This window comes from Oncorhynchus masou, chromosome 28, assembly GCF_036934945.1.
Source record: "Oncorhynchus masou masou isolate Uvic2021 chromosome 28, UVic_Omas_1.1, whole genome shotgun sequence".
In the NCBI taxonomy this organism is placed as follows: domain Eukaryota; kingdom Metazoa; phylum Chordata; class Actinopteri; order Salmoniformes; family Salmonidae; genus Oncorhynchus; species Oncorhynchus masou.
In genome coordinates this window covers 52,619,156-52,639,781 of record NC_088239.1, presented here as the reverse complement: position 1 = coordinate 52,639,781, position 20,626 = coordinate 52,619,156, and the positions used below count along the sequence as shown (strand labels likewise).

The 20,626-nt window shown below is 39.1% G+C and overlaps 2 protein-coding genes and 1 long non-coding RNA gene across 4 annotated transcripts in view; 1 reads left to right on the top strand and 2 right to left on the bottom strand.

The window, feature by feature from the left end:
- The window catches only part of LOC135517882 (prosaposin-like), a 95,491-nt gene that overhangs the window by 23,114 nt on the left and 51,751 nt on the right, over positions 1–20,626 (top strand). For both annotated transcript variants that reach the window (XM_064942560.1, XM_064942559.1), the window contains exon 13: positions 8,411–8,479. In XM_064942560.1, coding sequence (XP_064798632.1) covers positions 8,434–8,479 — 46 coding nt within the window. In that variant the 5' untranslated portion in view covers positions 8,411–8,433. The remainder of the gene's footprint in view (positions 1–8,410; positions 8,480–20,626) is intronic.
- Positions 2,946–11,548, bottom strand: LOC135517879 (protein-lysine 6-oxidase-like). Its single transcript, XM_064942556.1, has 7 exons — positions 10,616–11,548; positions 10,355–10,463; positions 6,328–6,459; positions 4,080–4,233; positions 3,788–3,883; positions 3,438–3,553; positions 2,946–3,257 (listed from the first exon to the last, which is right to left on the bottom strand). The coding sequence occupies exons 1-7, from the start codon at positions 11,247–11,249 to the stop codon at positions 3,251–3,253; spliced, it is 1,248 nt and encodes a 415-aa protein (XP_064798628.1). The 5' UTR covers positions 11,250–11,548; the 3' UTR covers positions 2,946–3,250.
- LOC135518623 (uncharacterized) lies at positions 13,775–15,358 on the bottom strand. The gene is made up of 3 exons (XR_010452187.1): positions 15,268–15,358; positions 14,814–14,934; positions 13,775–14,039 (listed from the first exon to the last, which is right to left on the bottom strand). It is a non-coding gene; the product is annotated as an uncharacterized LOC135518623 (long non-coding RNA).

The following is a 20,626-nucleotide window of genomic DNA, read 5'->3' as shown; positions in this document are numbered from 1 at the left end:
GGGTGGGTTATTTACCAATAGACTATGCACAGTTGCAGCGATCGGTTAGCTGCTCAGATAGCACATGTTTGAAGTTGGTGAGGGAGATAAAAGTCTCCAACTTCAGGGATTTTTGCAATTCGTTCCAGTCACAGGCAGCAGAGTACTGGAACGAAAGGCGGCCAAATGAGGTGTTGGCTTTAGGGATGATCTGTGAGATACACCTGCTGGAGCGCGTGCTATGGATGGGTGTTGCCATCGTGACCATTGAACTGAGATAAAGCGGAGCTTTACCAAGCATGGACTTGTAGATGACCTGGAGCCAGTGGGTCTGGCGACGAATATGTAGCGAGGGCCAGCCGACTAGAGCATACAAGTCGCAGTGGTGGGTGGTATAAGGTGCTTTAGTGACAAAACGGATGGCACTGTGATAAACTGCATCCAGTTTGCTGAGTAGAGTGTTGGAGGCAATTTTGTAGATGACATTGCCGAAGTCGAGGATCGGTAGGATAGTCAGTTTTACTAGGGTAAGTTTGGCGGCGTGAGTGAAGGAGGCTTTGTTGCGGAATAGAAAGCCGACTCTTGATTTGATTTTCGATTGGAGATGTTTGATATGAGGTTGGAAGGAGAGTTTACAGTCTAGCCAGACACCTAGGTACTTATAGGTGTCCACATATTCAAGGTCGGAACCATCCAGGGTGGTGATGCTCGTCGGGCATGCGGGTGCAGGCAGCGATCAGTTGAAAAGCATGCATTTGGTTTTACTAGCGTTTAAGAGCAGTTGGAGGCCACGGAATGAGTGTTGTATGGCATTGAAGCTCGTTTGGAGGTTAGTTAGCACAGTGTCCAAGGACGGGCCGGAAGTATATAGAATGGTGTCGTCTGCGTAGAGGTGGATCAGGGAATCGCCCGCAGCAAGAGCAACATCATTGATATATACAGAGAAAAGACCCTGTGGCACCCCCATAGAGACTGCCAGAGGACCGGACAGCATGCCCTCCGATTTGACACACTGAACTCTGTCTGCAAAGTAATTGGTGAACCAGGCAAGGCAGTCATCCGAAAAACCGAGGCTACTGAGTCTGCCGATAAGAATATGGTGATTGATAGAGTCGAAAGCCTTGGCAAGGTCGATGAAGACGGCTGCACAGTACTGTCTTTTATCGATGGCGGTTATGATATCGTTTAGTACCTTGAGTGTGGCTGAGGTTGGAGTCATTAAAACTCCTTTTTCAACCACTCCACACATTTCTTGTTAACAAACTATAGTTTTGGCAAGTCGGTTAGGACATCTACTTTGACAAGTATTTTTTCCAACAATTGTTTAGACAGATTATTTCACTGTATCACAATTCCAGTGGGTCAGAAGTTTACATACACTAAGTTGACTGTGCCTTTAAACAGCTTGGAAAATTTAGAAAATGTCATGGCTTTTGAAGCTTCTGATTGGCTAATTGGCATCATTTGAGTAAATTGGAGTTGTACCTGTGGATATATTTCATGGCCTACCTTCAAAATCAGTGCCTCTTTGCTTGAAATCATGGGAAAATTAAAAGAAATCAGCCAAGACCTCAGAAAAAAAAATGTGTATACCTCCACAAGTCTGGTTCATCCTTGGGAGCATTTTCCAAACACCTGAAGGTACCACGTTGTTCTGTACAAACAATAGTACGCAAGTATAAACACCATGGGACCACGCAGCCGTCATACCGCTCAGGGAGGAGATGCGTTCTGTCTCCTAGAGATGAACATACTTTGGTGCAAAAAGTGAAAATCAATCCAAGAACAACAGCGAAGAACTTTGTGAAGATGCTTGAGGATACAGGTACAAAAGTATTTATATCCACAGTAAAACCAGTCCTATATCGACATAACCTGAAAGGCCGCTCAGCAAGGAAGAAGCCACTGCTCCAAAACCACCATAAAAAAGTCAGACTACTGTTTGCACCTGCACATGGGGACAAAGATCATACCTTTTGGAGAAATGTCCTCTGGTTTGATCAAACAAAAATAGAACTGTTTGGCTATAATGACCATCGCTATGTTTTGAGGAAAAAGGGGGAGGCTTGCAAGCCGAAGAACACCATCCCAACAGTAAAACACGGGGGTGGCAGCATCATGTGGGGTGCTTTGCTGCAGGAGGGACTGGAGCATGTCACAAAATAGATGGCATAATGAGGAAGGACAATTATGTGGATATATTGAAGCAACATCTCAAGACATCAATCAGGAAGTTGAAGCTTGGTTGCAAATGGGTCTTCCAAATGGACAATGACCCCAAGCATACTTCCAAAGTTGTGGCAAAGTCAAGGTATTGGAGTGGCCATCACGAAGCCCTGACCTCAATCATAAAGAACATTTAGGATACAAACCTGACTCAGTAACACCAGCTCTGTCAGGAGGAATGGGCCAAAATTCACCCAACTTATTGTGAGAAGCTTGTGGAAGGCTACCCGAAGTGTTTGACCCAAGTTAAACAATTTAAAGGCAATGCTACCAAATACTAATTGAGTGTATGAAAACTTCTGACCCACTGGGAATGTGATGAAAGAAATAAAGGCTGAACTAAATCATTCTCTCTACTATTATTCTGACATTTCACATTCTTAAAATAAATTAGTGATCCTAACTGACCTAAGACAGGGAATTTTTACGAGGATTAAATGTCAGGAATCGTGAAAAACTGAGTTTAAATGTATTTGGCTAAGATGTATGTAAACTTCCGATTTCAACTGTACAAGCTACTAATCACAAGCAAATGTATATAACAATATTAACAATAACAGGGTGAAAGGGATGAGATGTTTGATGATATGTTTGACATAAAATGATGAGGGAAATGGTATGGTTGAAATCTGCATCTTACTATGCACATTCTGTGCTCTTAAAGCAAGCTGAAGAAAAATTGCATACAATGTTGTGCTGAATATTGTGTAATTGATATGTAAAAACAAGCAATTTCTCACTTGTGAGCTTTGAACGTCTGAAATTCCATTTATTTGATTTACACCATTTAAAACATGTCTAAACTATTGTAATGTAGTATAATGAAACCTATAAATGCAATTATTACTTTATTGCACTTATAGAATGGCATGAGAAAAACATGTTTAATGAACCTGAAAAACAAAGGCCAACTTAACAAGAGTATGACCATTCTTACACATTTTCAGTTAGCCATGTGTGTCCACATTTTGTTCAAGATGTTTTCTTGGCTGTCATGGAGTTTTTACAGAAATGCTTCAGTGGTTTGGAGAATGACTTCCCCCTCTTAATATCTGAGAAGAAAAGAAGAAAGCATTTCGTCACACACAGCATAATATATCTTGTAATGTGAGTTATGAGTAATCACGTGTTGAAGCATCATGGGCCCGTTTCCCAGACCTATGCCTAGTCCTGACTCCTGCACTAAAAAACATGCACAATAGTTTGTAGAATGAGAGAGTTTTAAGACTCACTGTGAGATGTGACATCCTGAAACATAGGCATAGTTGCCAGTATAGCGAACTTCACAGCGCACAATGTTGTTGCTGTAGTCAGACTCTGGAACCTGATAGCTGGGGTTCACACTGATCTAAAACACAGAAAGAAAGGGGTGAGAGTACAAATGTTCCATATTTCATAAAGACAATGAAAATGTGGGCTAAAACAGTTGCAGAGCCGTAACGGGACGGATAAACATTGATTCCGAACACAGTCAAGGAATTTCAAATCAGCATTTTTGCTTCTCAGAGCTGGTGTTTGAATACCTTGGGACACGTTGTTCAGCACCAAAGTGGCAATAATGTCATCTGTTTTTGTGACAAACCTTCAGGACGTAGTTCCCAGGTTTCACATCTGTAATATCGATCCACTGGCAGTCGATGTCTGCGTTATAGGTATCATAACATCCTGGACTCAGGCCCTATGATTAGACAATAGTAAGCAGCCCTCTCATGCCATTACAGACAGAGTATTCATCTGTAAGTAAGCATCTCTGCTGGATATCATAGCCTGGTTCTGAACAGCCATACAATCTACAGAAAAATAGTAAAAGTTGGATGTCCCTTTTGATTCGATTGGTCAACATGACATAAAGCAACACGTGTTGTGCCGGTAACCTGGGTGTGTGAGGTGCAGGCAAAGCGTCTGTAGTAGCCGTAGTCACAGGAGCTGTCCTCCAGGCAGAAGCTGGCCTTGTGTCCCTCAGCCACACTCCTCCCACCTGAATCCAGCAGGTCATAGTGGCTGAACTCATCCATGCTGTGGTAATGCCTGGAGAGAAGCAGGACAATGGAGTTTGATCAGTGTTTAAATAACTGCTTCAACCACTTTGTCATCACTTTGGCTGGCATTCAATCAAACATGTAGGTAGAAAACTGAGAAAATAATGTTGTTCCAATGCAGAGAAATACATCAAATCAAAGTTTGTCACATGCGCCGAATACAACAGATGTAGACCTTACAGTGAAATGCTTACTTACAGGCTCAAACCAATAGTGCAAAAAAGGTATTAGGTGAACAATAGTTAAGTAAAGAAATAAAAACAGTGAAAAATAACAGTAGCGAGGCTACATACAGTAGCGAGGCTATAAAAGTAGTGAGGCTAGATATAGACACCAGTTAGTCGGGCTAATTGAGGTAGTATTTACATGTAGATATGGTTAAAGTGACTGCATATATGATGAACAGAGAGTAGAAGTAGCGTAAAAGAAGGGTTGGGGGGTGGCACACAATGCAAGAAGTCCAGGTAGCCATTTGATTACCTGTTCAGGAGTCTTATGGCTTGGGGGTAAAAACTGTTAAGAAGCCTTTTGGTCCTAGACTTGGCACAGTACCGCTTGACATGCGGTAGTAGAAAGAACAGTCTATGACTGGGGTGGCTAAGGTTTTTGACAATTTTTAGGGCCTTCCTCTGACACCGCCTGGTGTAGAGGTCCTGGATGTCAGGCAGCTTAGCCCCAGTGATGTACTGGGCCGTACGCACTACACTCTGTAGTGCCTTGCGGTCGGAGGCCAAGTAATTGCCATACCAGGCAGTGATGCAACCAGTCAGGATGATGCTCTTGATGTTGCAGCTGTAGAACCTTTTGAGGATCTCAGGACCTATGCCAAATCTTTTTAGTTTCCAGAGGGGGAATAGTCTTTGACGTGCCCTCTTCATGACGGTCTTGGTGTGTTTGGACCATTCTAGTTTGTTGGTGATGTGGACACCAAGGAACTTGAAGCTCTCAACCTGCTCCACTACAGCCCCGTCGACAAGAATGGGGGCGTGCTCGGTCCTCCTTTTCCTGTAGTCCACAATCATCTCCTTAGTCTTGGTTACGTTGAGGGATAGGTTGTTATTCTGGCACCAGGTTGTTATTCTGCACTTATTGATAAAGCCAGTGACCGATGAGGTGTACTCCACAATGCCATCGGAAGAATCCCGGAACATGTTCCAGTCTGATAGCAAAACAGTCCTGTAGTGTTGCATCTGCTTCATCTGACCACTTTTTTATAGACCGAGTCACTGGTGCTTCCTGCTTTAATTGTTGCTTGTAAGCAGGAATAAGGAGGATAGAGTTGCGGTCGGATTTACCAAATAGAGGGTGAGGGAGAGCTTTGTACCCGTCTCTGTGTGTGGAGTACAGGTGATCTAGAATATTTTTTTTTCCTCTGGTTGCACATTTAACATGTTGATTGAAATTTGGTAGAACTGATTTAAGTTTCCCTGCATTAAAGTCTCTGGCCACTAGGAGCGCCGCCTCTGGGTGAATGGTTTCCTGTTTGCTTATTTCCTTATACAGCTGACTGAGTGCAGTCTTAGTGCATTTTATACGTTTTCGGGTACAGGTACAGTCAATGAGGCTGAGACAAACAAATCAGTTGTACAAAAACAAGCTGCAGGATGTAGGTCGATATGTACCCCATACTTGATGTTGGTACAGTATGTGACTTACTTCAGAGTATAGCTATGAGCTGAGGTAATGTGAAATGCAGACTTCTGTAGAATCAAGATACTTTTGAATGTATTCATTAAGACAAGGTTAGAGACTTTTCCCTCTGAAGGTTCTGGCTACACATCCAGCATCACATTCCTCATATGCAGCAGAAGTTATGGGTTGGAGTCAACTATTTTGAAGTGGAAATTGGAGTCAAAAACATTGAGACTTTTGCATTGCTATATATTGCCAGACAAATCTGTCTGATGAGACCAGTATGTTGCTGATCAAAATATGGACATTAATCCACTCTGTGTGAGAGAAGAAATAAGAAAGAGTGAAAGAAAAGTGTGTGTGTAAATGGCAGACAGAGATGGAGACAGAGAAACACACATTTCCAGAGCAAGGTGGAAAGGCATATAGACAAATAGACATTGAGACTCACTGGTGACAACTGTGCCATTCCCAGGAGTAGCGGGGTCTGCTTGGCAGGAAGTCAGCCGTTCCCTGGTTCTTCACACGTTGTGGGAACCTCAGCAGCATCCGGGTGTCATAGTCTCTGGCGCTGTAAGCCGAACTGCCCCCCCAAAACAACAATACACTTGAATACAGAACTGAATACACTTTGGACACAGAATGGGATCGAGTGCATTTATAAGCCATATACACTACCTCCTTTTTAGGAAAATGTATGATCTTACATTTCTGGGAAAGGTTTGGAAGAAGGAGGAGTGGTTCCTTTCAAAAAGGATATGGCTGTTTGGATTAGTTTTGATAATGAGTTTACAGTCTGGGCTAGTGATGATTTTTCCATGTAAACTGCAGAGCGTTTAAATGATTTGTTGAATTCTACCACTCCACCCAATTGGTGTCAGGATTCTATTTATCCACAAAATGCATCCCACTGGGCACACCATGTCATTTCAACATGGACATTTGGGTAATATTTCATTGATGTTGATCAATGAGATTTCAACCTTTATTCACCCACTCAAAAATACAAACAGACGTTTGCTGAGTTCCCAATGTTTTATCACAATGCTTTCAACCATCTATAAGCACAACCAAATTCCAATAGAAAAACAATGTTTGATTTTTGGTTTAGTTGTCACTTAACTGTGCTATCACTGCACTTTCAACCATTTAAAGGCACAACAAAGTAAAATGGTAATACGGTAATACAATGTCAGTTATTACAACAACTTAAAGGGACAGTTCACCCAAATTACAAAATGACACATTGGTTTCCTAACCCTGTAAGCAGTCCAAGGACAAGGTATTACAGCAATTCATGCTTTGGTTTAGTGTCCTTGGCACTGTTATATTGGTCCCATGACTTGAATGGGATTTGTGCAACAAATGTTAAAATGTTAGCATGTGGAAACAGTGCCAGGGAAACTAAACCAAAGCATGAATTACTTTCATCATGATTGCTGTCATAGACTTACCTTTTCTAAGTCAAGATCAGTTTGAGTCAAAATGCAAGCTGAGATATAACGCAAAGATATTTTATTTTACATTACTTAAAAAACGTAAGCCTATGACACATTAACCTATTAAAAACAGTAAAACAGTTCTGTAGCAATGAGGTTTGTGCATTACACTCTAGGCCCAATACATTTTCACTGCATATTGGCTTTGCTTGAAATGCCCTGTCAATGCGTTGTAGTTCACACAATTTTTAAAAATTACATATCAAATTTGAGGTAGGCTATATGATCACATTGGTAATAGATCAGTTGTTGTATTACTTGTGAGGCACAGCTGTGTGAGCGTACATTTTAATATTTACTGGGCTGATGAGGCCTGCATCTGATGGTCATTCTCAGGGGAGGGAAAGAGTAGGAGACTGGAGTCCGCCCCTCCGCTCTCCCTTTCCTTTGCTGACACTGACCAAAAAAGTGTGTCTTCCAGCTGATAGCGAAACTCGAGTCCCACCACATTATTCCTGCCTCATACACAAATTCATGGTGTTACTCCTATGAACAGCAAAAGTTAAATATTAATCTAATAATAACGCACGCCTATCTATACACTTTCCTACTCATTACAGCTGCAGTGTTGGTTGTAGTGCGAGTGGAAGTAGGAAGAGCACGCATTTTGATAGCCTATAAAAGTGTTGGATAAAAAGTGTTGACAGTGCTGAGTAAGAACTTAAACTCACTCAAAACAGCAGCTATTTTCTGTGTTCGTTGACAGTCTCTCTCTAGTCATGGATTTAAACGATGTGTAATCTAACAGTGACAATTTTGCTGTAGCTTTCTTTTAAGCCTGCTCCTTTACTGCAGACATGGTAATCTGAGACATCCGATTGGCCAGCAGTAGGCCTATAGTGCACTTGATTTGCTCTCTGGGCCTGCTGAGAAGGTAGAGTTTGTACCTTCAGACACATGAAATGGTTCAACATTGGATCACTTCACCTATCCGGAGCGCAGGGAAGCTGAATTGGGTGCACTACTGCCAAGAGCGCGAGACAAATACAAAAAAAACAGGAACCTAAGGTGTTATCTTTGTTGTTGTTTTTACAGAAATATTTGGCAATCGATTAGGAATGCCTTGGATCGCGATCGACTGGTTGGTGACCACTGGCTTACAGGGTAAGGGAACCAATATGCAATTTTGTAATTTGGGTGAACTATCCCTAATAGCACAACCAAATGACCTGTATAGCATTTGAGATTACATTAAAAGTACATAGTGCAAGGGATCAATGCTGTTCAAGATTATTACAGCAAGTGTGAAGGTCAGACCTACGACCTTTGCATGCTATCTTGAACATGCACACCTTCTATGATTACATAAGACATTTATAGTTACAGTAGGCTAACCTCAATGTGGTCATGGATGTATTCCTCATTTTAAGGTAGAATAAATACTTTTACATTAGTTTGTAAGAGTCTCAATTTAAGGCTATTTCCTGTATTACAAAAATATTATTGAATTGTGTCTTGTTGACAACACTACCAAATACCAACATTTAAAGGATATCTAATGCTTGGATAGTTTAATCTGAGCCACTGGCTTAATCCTATTCTTTATCTTGTATTTTTGGTTTACTTGGAGACTTGAATCCAACATGTAATTTGTTAACTTGTCACAGAGTTAATAGGCTATTTAATGTATTGCAGAAATGATAGTGTTGTTGTCAACAAATTCCAGTATGTCTACAAATTAATCATTTATATGTTGAAGTCACATCTCCATCTCAACCAAGAATCACAGTTAAAGAAAATGAATCAAATCAAATCATACTTTATTTAAAGTTTGATTTCATTTGAGTTAGTCCTATTCACCATTTTTGGTTGCGATGAAATTATTAATTTGTAAACAAACTGGAATTGAAGGCAGAATAGATTAGTGGCAGATATGGAACTATCCAAGCAGACGATACATCTCCTTCAAATGTTGATATTTAGTTGCATTGACAACCAAACACAATTCAATATCCAGTTTGTCTGCATCTCAACCAAAAATGTAAGTTAAAGAATAGGACTAAATCTAATCAAACTTTAAATGCACTTTAAATTAAGTTTGATTTAGTACTATTCTTTAACTTTGATATTTGGTTGAGATGGAGACATGAAACCAACATATTAATGATTAACTTGAAGATTAGATTTGAAATCAACAAATGCTTAAAACCCTTGGCCTATATACACTGAACAAAAATAAAAACGCAACATGTAAAGTGTTGGTCCCATGTTTCATGAGTTAAAATAAAAAATCCCAGATATTTTCCATATGCACAAAAAGCTTATTCATCTCAATTATTTTGCACAAATGTGTTGACATCTCTGGTAGTGAGCATTACTCCTTTGCCAAAATAATCAATTTACCTGACAGGTGTGGCATATCAAGAAGCTGATTAAACAGCATGATCATAACACAGGGGCACCTTGTGCTGGGGACAATAAAAGATCACTCTAAAATGTGAAGTTTTGTCAGAAAACACAATGCCACAGATGTCTCAAGTTGAGGGAGCATACAATTGGCATGCTGACTTCAGGAATGTTCACCTGAGCTGTTGCCAGATAATTAAATGTTAATTTATCTACCATAAACTGCCTCCAACATCTTTTAGAGAATTTGGCAGTAGTCCAACCGGCCTCACAACCGCAGACCACACAAGCCCAGTACAGCCCATTTATACTTAAGTAAACTGACACTTAAATATATTTTTAGCAATTACATTTACTTTTGATACTTAAAACGAATATTTTTACACTTTTACTTGAGTCATTTTCTATTAAGGTATCTTCACTTTTACTCAAGTATGACAATAGGGTAATTTTTCCAACTTTGAAATTACATTAAATTAGATTCAACCAGTTAGCGCCCAGTGGGATGTGTATGCTGCTCTAGGGTAAACCAAAACCGCAAACACTCAAGTGTTACGACTCACACACATTCTGACTCACAAGTTGTTGGACAATAACCTTCTTTAAATCCCATAGAGTTTGTTCCAATAATACCTTGACAAGCAATTCTCTTCGTTTGCACATCTGAGGTTGTACATCGGAACTCTCTGGACATATACGGAGGCTTGAATGTAGTATGCGTCTGGTACAAGATCAGGCAGACCTAGAGGGGATGCATTTGTTTTAATCACAAATTATTGTTATATCAAGAAAAAACTGACACAGACCGTATCTTTTTAATCTTTTTACAGCTACATGTGGGCTACTGGACAAAATATTCCGGCACTGCAGCAAATGCAAATAGTCCAGTCTTACCGTTCTGATGGTACCTTGTGCCATATCCAGGTCTCTCTCTGCGCCTGGGACTCTCGTACACGTCATAGTAATTGTAGTAAGGATTATCTGAATCTGAATCGGAGGTCTTGTATGGGTTGTAAGGATCATCCCCTGCCATAACGTCTTCTCTTCTCGGCGAAGGGGACGGTTTGTCCTGTGTCCCATTCGTCGTGCCATTTGCCTTAGTTTCTGCATGGCCACTTGGATGGACATCCTGATGCTGGTGCCCCTGTCCCCTCGGGGGCTTTGGAACTTGAGGTGGTAGCCAGCGCGGGCGCGCTCCTGCACGGGACATTGTGTGGGTAGACGAGAGAGACTGTCTTGAGGAGTCAGAAGGCTTGTTAGCTTCCCCATCTCTAATGATGGTGACAGGTCTCTCCGGCTCTCTATTGGCGCCTTTTTGCTTTGGTGGTCGATATTCCGAGCCGTGACTCAGAAGGCTAAAAACGTTACCATTGTGCGCCCATTGTATTGTCTGTCGTACACCTGGCACTTGGTTATTTACTTGTCTCGTCTCTGGTGGATGCCGCTGAGATTGGACAGTTTGCAGTATCCAAATTAATAAACATACGTGCCCACACGCATAAAAAATGCCAAATTTACACGCGCCCATAATACAATTAGTTCAACTAAATAGATTACGACTAATAATTACAAATATTTTAATTTCTGTGGTCTAGCATTTGTACTTTGAAACTAAAGTACATTAAAGTAAGTCTGATTTACACCAAATTAAATCCTGAAAAACTTGCACCAGTATTTCTATGTTCGCCACGCAACCTCACTTCGTTCTGTTCGGAGTTTTGCAGATGCGCTAAGAGTGGGGAGGAGTTGAACATTTGAAGTTTCTAATTCGGTTTTTAGACAAGCCCGGTGCTCATGTAATAAATAGACAGAAAGGCTACTTGACACCGGCCCTCCAAATGGATCTGCTCCAGAGTTGGATAACAGAAAACCATGTGTTATGTTTTTTCTTGCACTGTCTGAAGTTATATAACTGTCTGACATAAGGCCTTGTGTAATGTAATTAGAAAGAGGTGAGGATGTGTAGCCTAAATACTAACCATGGAGTAAAATGACAAATATTCAGCATTTATAAATTAAATATGAATGTTTAATTTTCTTTTAGATACATTTATCTAGGATACATAGTGGCTCAATGAATCAACATTTCAACTGGTCCCTCAGTAAATACCTATGTCACCCTGATATATTACAAATTTGCAAACACTTATAATATGTTGAGACCTGTCTGGGTAATCAAGGTGGAATCACTGATGTGTAGACTTTCCTAATGACTGCTTCTGTCTTGGAAAAGCACATCACAGTAAAAGCACATCACAGTCACAATGCCTTTCTGCAATTACCCCACCTAGGAATAGGAATATCCTGGGAGAAAACACTGCACACACACACACACACACACACACACACACACACACACACACACACACACACACAGTATTTTATAGTCAGACATTAGTTGGGAAGATTCTGATGGCCTTTTATTCATAGTATGTGATAAGAAAATAAATTCCTCTGCCAGATCAACAAAATGTTATGCCAAATAGCATTTACTCTGTCAGATGAACTCTGACGAAAGTGCAACCCATTGTGCCAAAATCTCAGCACATCAACTTTCTCATAGGAGGAGCTCTGAAATGTAAACAGGAATGCATGATGGGTTTACATGTCATTGGAACATCCACTCCCAAGTTCCATACACCTAAACTGAACAAAATATTGCAGATATAGTTTTCCAATACCCTCTTTCTTTTTGGCCCTTCTTTGGCAATGTGATTATCTTATTTTCAAGCTTTGCAATATGATTTTATGTAGCAGTTATTTTATGCAATAAACACATTGAGGTCTGTGTGTTCTTTCAATTGGGAGTGTTTCATTGTGGCTTCTGGTTGCAGTATGACCACATTGACCCCTAAAGCCCTGGACAAATCTAAACCTTTACTCCTCTCTTGCAGTATGCCAATGAAAACACTTCCCTGTTGTTAACACTAGGCCTAGGGACATAATACATGGTTGGGAAATCTTAATCAATGGTTTTCATTTCTCTGTCTAGCCGTCTTTATACGACTGACCACAGTAGCCACGACTGCACTGCAGTACCAGATGAAAAAACATTAGAACACAACACAATCTAATCTCTCAATCCACAGCCAACACTGCTGTACACTATCAAAATACACAATGTACACTAAGAATCCTGAAACTAAGGGAGCAATGTTATATCCACACGTGACACTAGGGGACAGATTGCAGCAAACCAATATAATGCTTTTTTTAAATTTATTTTTTATCTTTCACAGTTTTGTAATATGAATGTTTTCCATTGGACACTTTCTATTAGTCATTAATTCAACAGTATTGTACATAGCAGATAGACTAATCAATGTGTCCACAAAGCTCTTTTCATCAACCACATAAAAATACAAAATGTGAAATATGGAAACACTTGTTTTTAACCTCCTAAAATTATAATAAATTAACATTGCATTTTTGCATAGATTGGCATAGAATGTGTCATTGACCTAACACTGTGGAAAAATCCGACTTTATAGAATAGGCCAGCCAGTAGTGAATTCTAAGTCTGCTTTGCACATCTGCTTTCCGACAAGCGTCACATGACTTCACATCATCCCTTGTGTAAGCTCTCTAAAGGCAAATCAGAGCCAAGAGGCATTATTTGACTTCCCTAAAATGTGCCCTCCAACCGTCTTGGAATTGAATAGCAGACATTTGATCCCGTGAAGTGGAGTAGCCATTGGATTTAGTTCAATCTAAAATAAGCAACCAAGACAACTATGGGGATAAAATGAACTATTTAAAATTTACAGGGCTCTCAAAAGGAACAGTACAACTTACTGAAAAAATAGGCTTCTAACAAACAGTTGTGGCAAACCTTTGGCCAATTTACAGCAAACTCAGTACACATATGCAAATTAGATCACATAAAACTTTAAATGAACTTGCTTCTCACAGAGAAAACTGAACATACTAAATATACTGAACAACGTATTCAATGTCTTAACAGATACAAATAAATCCAATACAACTTGAAGTCATCAGCATGGTAATGCAGAAAAGAGCAAAGACTGGATCTTCTCCACATAAATTGTTTATTTAATATTTATGTTGCTACATTTACATTAGAGAAATGTGAACACTATGGGGATATTGATCGTAGGATGTTTAAAGGGGCAACTACAGAATTTACATGAGCCAAGTGATAACTGAGCAATAGCTTTCAACCAATGGAAGTTTAAAAGATAATTAATAAGATAAATAATTCAAACAGAAAATTCAAACCCAGTTCAGAACTATTGACTTTTTTGAGTGAACTTGAGAACTTTGAACCCTTTCGTCCAAAACTTGTTGAATGCATGCACTGAAACATTCAGAAAACACAAAAGAAAAACACAATTAGGATACTGAAAACATGTTCTATTTTGGCATCTTAGAAGGTAGACTCAGCAGCTAATGAGCGGGTTCGGCTTTTGAAAAAACAGAGTCAGCTTTTACGAAGTTACCTTGGTGTTGGTATGCTTCTCACTGAAACTAGCTTTCTATATATTTTTCAGCAAGGAAACAATGTTTCTGCCGTGTACAAATGCTATATAAACAAACGATGTAGCTAGCATAAACTGGGACTTAGGCCTACTAAATCTCCCTTTAAATGTGTGGCCAACTGTTCCTAAGGAAGGCACAGTATACACGATTTTACTCCAGCCATGCCTCAGCATAATTGGTTCAAACTAATCAACTAATTATGATATTCAATCTAGACTGGGGACTTCATCATTAAGAGACAGTTGTCTACTAGTTGTCTTTGGTTCCTGACTCAGGTGTATAAGGCTTGCGTTGAAGAAAACCAACCAAAAATGGTGTTATGCCTAATATGGCAATTCAAAAAATGAATTTATGATAGCTTTCATTTCAAAGCCATGTGTGCAAGAAGCTTTGACTTTGAACACATCATTCTCTGTCCTCAGATTGATTGAAGGCCAAAAAAATGTTTTGTCTTGTAACTGATTGCTTCTAGCAAGAGAGAATGATCAAGATGTGCTAGCTACTAGCTCAAACCAATAAAATATGTAATTGTTAAAATAATAAATGTATTGGCTACATTTATGAGAATAACACATGCATTTGCATTCCTTACCAAGCTTGAAGAGGACACGCTCATTTATCACTCAATAAAAGTGTTATGTGGGACTGCACCACAAACATCTTTCCAGGGAGTTGATGCAGCCTCTTCCAACACAACGGGTAGGGGTATCCATCTGCAAAAAGTAAAGTCTTGCTTTGACGTCAAATCAGCTCATATTGTTGTAACCTAAACTGTTGTGCTAGCTAACATGCTACTGAACAGTGAAACTAGCATATTGGCATTAAAAGACAGAAACGTATTCACCTAAAAAGAAGTGTTTACGCAAATCATTAGTTAGCTATCATATTAATTGTGCAAAAAATACGATAGCTAACGTTAGATAAAAACTGGAATCAACAAAATGTGTTTCACTCTATACCATAAAACATGACATTGCTAACTGGGGATCAATTAGACAACAATTTGTTTGTTTATAGGAAGTTTAATTAAAAAGTTAGACACTCACCTGAACACTTTGATAGGTAGCAAGCTAAATAGTTTGGTTTCCATTTTCCAAAATATTTTTCTAATCTCCCTGATTGGTCGTCAACGGTTACTTGTATTGGAACTCGTGTGTTCATCAGAAACCGTTTATGATGACCAGTTTGCCTCTAGTGGCAATAAAGGTTTGCCGCAGATTCACCAGTAGTGGCAAACATTTGCAAACTTGGAATATTTTGTGGCACTCTATTTACAGTGCCTTCAGAAAGTATTCACACCCTTGACTTTTTCCACATTTCTTTGTGTTACAGCCTGAATTTTAAATTGATTAAATTGAGATGTTGTGTCAATAGCATACAAACAATACCCAATAATGCCAAAGTGGAATGACGTTTAGAAAGTTTTACAAATTAATAAAAAATCAACAGCTTAAATGTCTTGAGTCAATAAGTATTCAACCCCTTTGTTATAGCAAGTCTTAACAAGTCACATAATAAGTTGCATGGAGTCACTGTGTGCAATAGTGTTTAACATTATTTTTGAATGAGTAGCTCATCACTGTACCCCACACATACAATTACATTTAATGTCCCTCAGGCAAGCAGTGAATTACAATCACAGATTCAACCACAAAGACCAAGGAGGTTTTCCAATGCTTCGCAAAGGGCAGATAGATAAAAAATACAAAAAATAAAGTAGACATTGAATATCTCTTTGAGCGTGGTGAAGTTATTATCAATACAGCCAGTCACTACAAAGCTACAGGAGTCCTTCCTAACTCAGTTGCCAGAGAGGAAGGAAACTGCTCAGGGATTTCACTCTGAGGCCAAACAGTTAGAGTTTAATGGCTGTGATAGTTTTTTTCCTGAGCATGGATCAACAACATTATAGTTACTTTACAATACTAACCTAAACGACAGATTGAAAAGAAAGAAGCCTGTACAGAATAAAAATATTCCAAAACATGCAACCTGTAAAACGGCAGAAAATGTGGCGAAGAAATAAACTTCATGTCCTGAATACAAAGCGTTATGTTTGGGGCAAATCCAACACAACATATCACTGAGTACGACTTTTCATATTTTCAAGCATGGTGGTGGTTGCATCATGTTATGGGTGTGCTTGTCATCGGCTAGGACTATGGAGTTTTTTGGGATAAAAATAATGGAATAGAGTTAAGCACAGGGAAAATCCTAGAGGAAAACCTGGTTCAGTCTGCTTTCCAACAGATACTGGGAGACTAATCACCTTTCAGCAGGACAATAACCTAAAGCACAAGGCCAAATCTACACTGGAGTTGCTTACCAAGATGACATTGAATGTTCCTGAGTGGCCTAGTTACAGTTTTGACCTAAATATCCTTGAATATATATGTCAAGACTTGAAAATGGCTGTCTAGCGATGATCAACACAAAACTTGAAAGAGCTTGAAGTATTTTTAAAAGGATAATGTGCAAATATTGTACAATCCAGGTGTGCAAAGCTCTTAATAAAGATGTACTCAGAGGTACAGCTGTTATCGCTGCCAAAAGTGATTTTAATATGTATTGACTAAGGGGAGTGAATACTTACAGAAGACATTTCGCTATTTCATTTTCAATAAATTTGCAAAAATTTCTAAAAATAATAATAATATTTTCCATTTTCTTTATGGAGCATTGTGTGTAGATGGGTGAGAAAAATAACAATTTAGTCAATTTTGAATTCAGGCTGTAAAACAACAAAATGTGGAATAAGTCAAGGGATATGAATACTTTCTGAGGACATTAATTTGGAGAAAATTTGCAACAAACTTGCGGGAGGTTTGTCACAACAATTAACTTTCCTGTCTTTGGAAAGTACATCAGTGTCAAATTATGTTAATTGAAAAAAACAAAAGCAGCCTTAAAAGACATGTAAACAATGGTAAATATGTTTTATTGTTCTCACTGGAGCAGACTAGTACTCTTATCAACGTGGTTTTCCATTCACCTGTTAAAGCATTCAAATATAAAATGTTGTGTCTTTTCCAGTTAAGTTATATATGCTATAGATTTATTATAAGTAGAGTCCTATTTCCAGTAAATCGAACAGATGGTCTATCTTTCCAGAGAAAAAGGAGGAAAGAAATGTTGATTAGTCATTTGAACAGGATTTGATTAGTTGGCTGTAATTGCCAATACTTTTGATTCAGCATACCAATAGTTCCCCAAAAAGTGAAAATATGCGTAGTTGTTTCTGGGTTGGTCCCTCTGTTCAACCGACCATCAGAACCATCTGTACTGGCCACGGTTGTTTTTCAAGTAATTTATTGAATCGCTCCATGCAGACTCCTCTCTTGTAAGGGCAGCACAGTGTTCCTAGCCAGTGGAACCACATATGCAAGCCATTAGCCAAGTTCCTTTGTCCACGTGGCTTGAATTTTCGCTTTCCGACTTTGGGCACAGACAGCCTTGTGGACACGCTACGAATTATTCAAAGACTGCCACTTCTAAAAATGAATGTATAAGAATCTTCTGTCAGCAGTAGGAAATGAGGCAGCAGGAGCTGACATCAACTGCATCCCAATATCTCAAGCAAACAACTTCAACTGGTAGATCAGAGCCAGCTTGGATATAGGCTATGGAAGAAATATACCAGTGTTTGATTTTTTTTTTCACCTTTCAATATCAAGACAAAGATATCCCACTGGGCAAAAACTGGTTGAATCGACGTTTACATGTAATACAAAATAAATAAATAAAAAAAATATATATATATGTGATGAGTGTAAAACTTGAGACATCACTGTAAGGGAATACATTTTTTAAAATCCAACTTTTAACCTAAATCCAATGACATGGTTAAATGTTTTACATTTTACTTTGAATTCACATTAGTTGATAACTCAGACAAATATAAATCAAAACTAGACATTAAAATTACGATTTGCTCTGCTTACTATGGGCTTCTTAGTGGTGATGATACTATTATGTCTTCCTCCTGTCCCTCACATACACCCCAACACAGTTTATTATTTTCCTCCCTCAAGTATTTTATCCAGTCACCGTTTCCCAATCCACATCCCCTTTGCAATATCAGTCAAATTTTATTGTGGTCATAGTTTCCAACACCAAGTATTTGAAACTAGGCTTCCACTTCTATACTGCAGACAAATAAACATCAAGATTGACAATTTCTATGTTTTTTTTCTTTCATAAACTGCTGGTTTCAATTACTCAACTCAATTTAAGAGTATAGAACTGCATCTTGGCAGCACACACATATACACATACCACAGGCTACGTGGCATTCTGCACGTGTAGGCTTCCAAATATCAGTAGGCCTATACACAGCATCCAGGAGGAGGAGCCCCTAACTGAGGCAGAGAGGAACCCCAGAGACCCCCACACTGTTCTGCCCCAGCCCACAATGGCACTGGAACTGCTAGTTTCATTCCAACACCATAATGATCAGTTCTTTTCAACCTCTTAAAGTCTGGCATCTGAAATACATGGGAGTCATTCTGTGGCTCAAAGTGAACCCTGGACTTTTGAATGTTGGCAAATACTAAATGTGTAATGTAATGATGTCTCATTAAGTTATCTTCTTCCCAGGACAATCACTATAAACTGTGTGCATTGTCTGGGTAATATGGAAGCAAAGATTCAAAGAAATGGACAGGATGTAGTAAAATCAAGAAAGACATGTGAGGGGGGAGAGTGATATAACAGAGAAGCCAGGTCAGAATGTTAATCTGAAGCAAAATTACACTTAAAGGTATTTCAAGTTTCCTTTTTGTTGTCTTGTTCAGTTCTATAACTGCCACTGCATTAGCAGTGGTCATAATTTGTGGTCACGACATCTCACTTCACCAAAGCTTATGAATAGCACACTGGCACCATCTACTGGGCATATAATATATTGCAGCCAACCAGCAAACAGGTGGTGGCCCTTTATTTTGGAAGTTATTGAGTGTGCAACACTGGCATTTATCTTGTGGAAGATGTTGCAGGTACCAAACAGAGAACCAATAGTATCTTGGTGGACATTTTACAGAGCAGCTGCATTTTAAAAGACCTACAAAACATTATTTGTGTGTCTCTAGTAGTGTAGTCTCGCCTTGTATTGAGGACGTGTAGAATATGTTTGTGTTCTCCTCTGACCTTTGGATTGCAGTCAGAGGCACATCCAAGAAACACATTAGGGACAGAAAGCTAAACGACAGGTAGCTTTAATCGTAATAGGTTGTCTTGCAAACACAGTGCCTTCTCACCCACCCTAAAACAAATCTATTGAAATTGCACATGCAACACTGTACAGCTACTATTTGAACACAGCCTTGACCTTCAACAAAGAGTAGCCTCTATCAATCAGAAACTGTCCAGGTAGAAGGTAGCACATTTTCCTTTCTTTCAAGGCTATGTATGGGATTGAAACAACAAAATGCAAGTCCAGGGCATAGGTACATTCATAGCTATCCTTTATAAGATATGATGACCAAGGAGGAAAACACCAAAATTGAGCTGGCCAACAGTGGAGGTAAAACAATATAGGAAAATCTATCAGTGTAGGTCATCATTGTAAATAATAATTTGTTCTTAATTTAATTAAGGATCTGGCTGTTTTTTTGTACCATCATCTTTGAAATCCAAGAGAAAGGCGATAGTGTATTATTCCTACCCAGGCACAATTTAGATTTTCCACTAATTTTGTATCAAGTGTCACGGCAGATTTCCTCCTCTTCCTCTGAAGGAGGTGTAGCAAGGATCGGACCAATATGCAGCGTGGTAGGTGTCCATGTTATTTAATAAGAAAACTCAACATGAACACAAATACAAAGTAAACTGGCAAGGAAACAGTCCTGTGACGCATAAACACAGACACAGGAAACAATCACCCACAAAATACCCAAAGAACATGGCTTCCTAAATATGGTTCCCAATCAGACAACGATAAACACCTGCCTCTAATTGAGAACCAATCTAGGCAACCATAGACTTACATAAACACCTAGACTAGGGAACACCCCATAAACATACAAAACCCCTAGACCAGACAAAACACATAAATCCCCCATGTCACACCCTGACCTAACCAAAATAACAAAGAAAACAAACATAACTAAGGCCAGGGCGTGACATCAAGACTGCCCAAATGTGCCTAATTGGTTTCTTAATACATTTAAGTTCATAACTGTGGACTCCTAAAACATTAGCAATGGTATTCTTTCACTGTAATAGCTACTGTAAATTGACAGTGCAGTTAGATTAACAATAATTTAATTTTTCTGCCCATATCATATATATCTATGTCCTGGGATATTTTCTTGTTACTTACAACCTCATGCTTATCACATTATCATGTCTGGTCAATTCAATGACTGGTCAGAACACTTGTTTCACATTAGAACACGGAATTCTCTG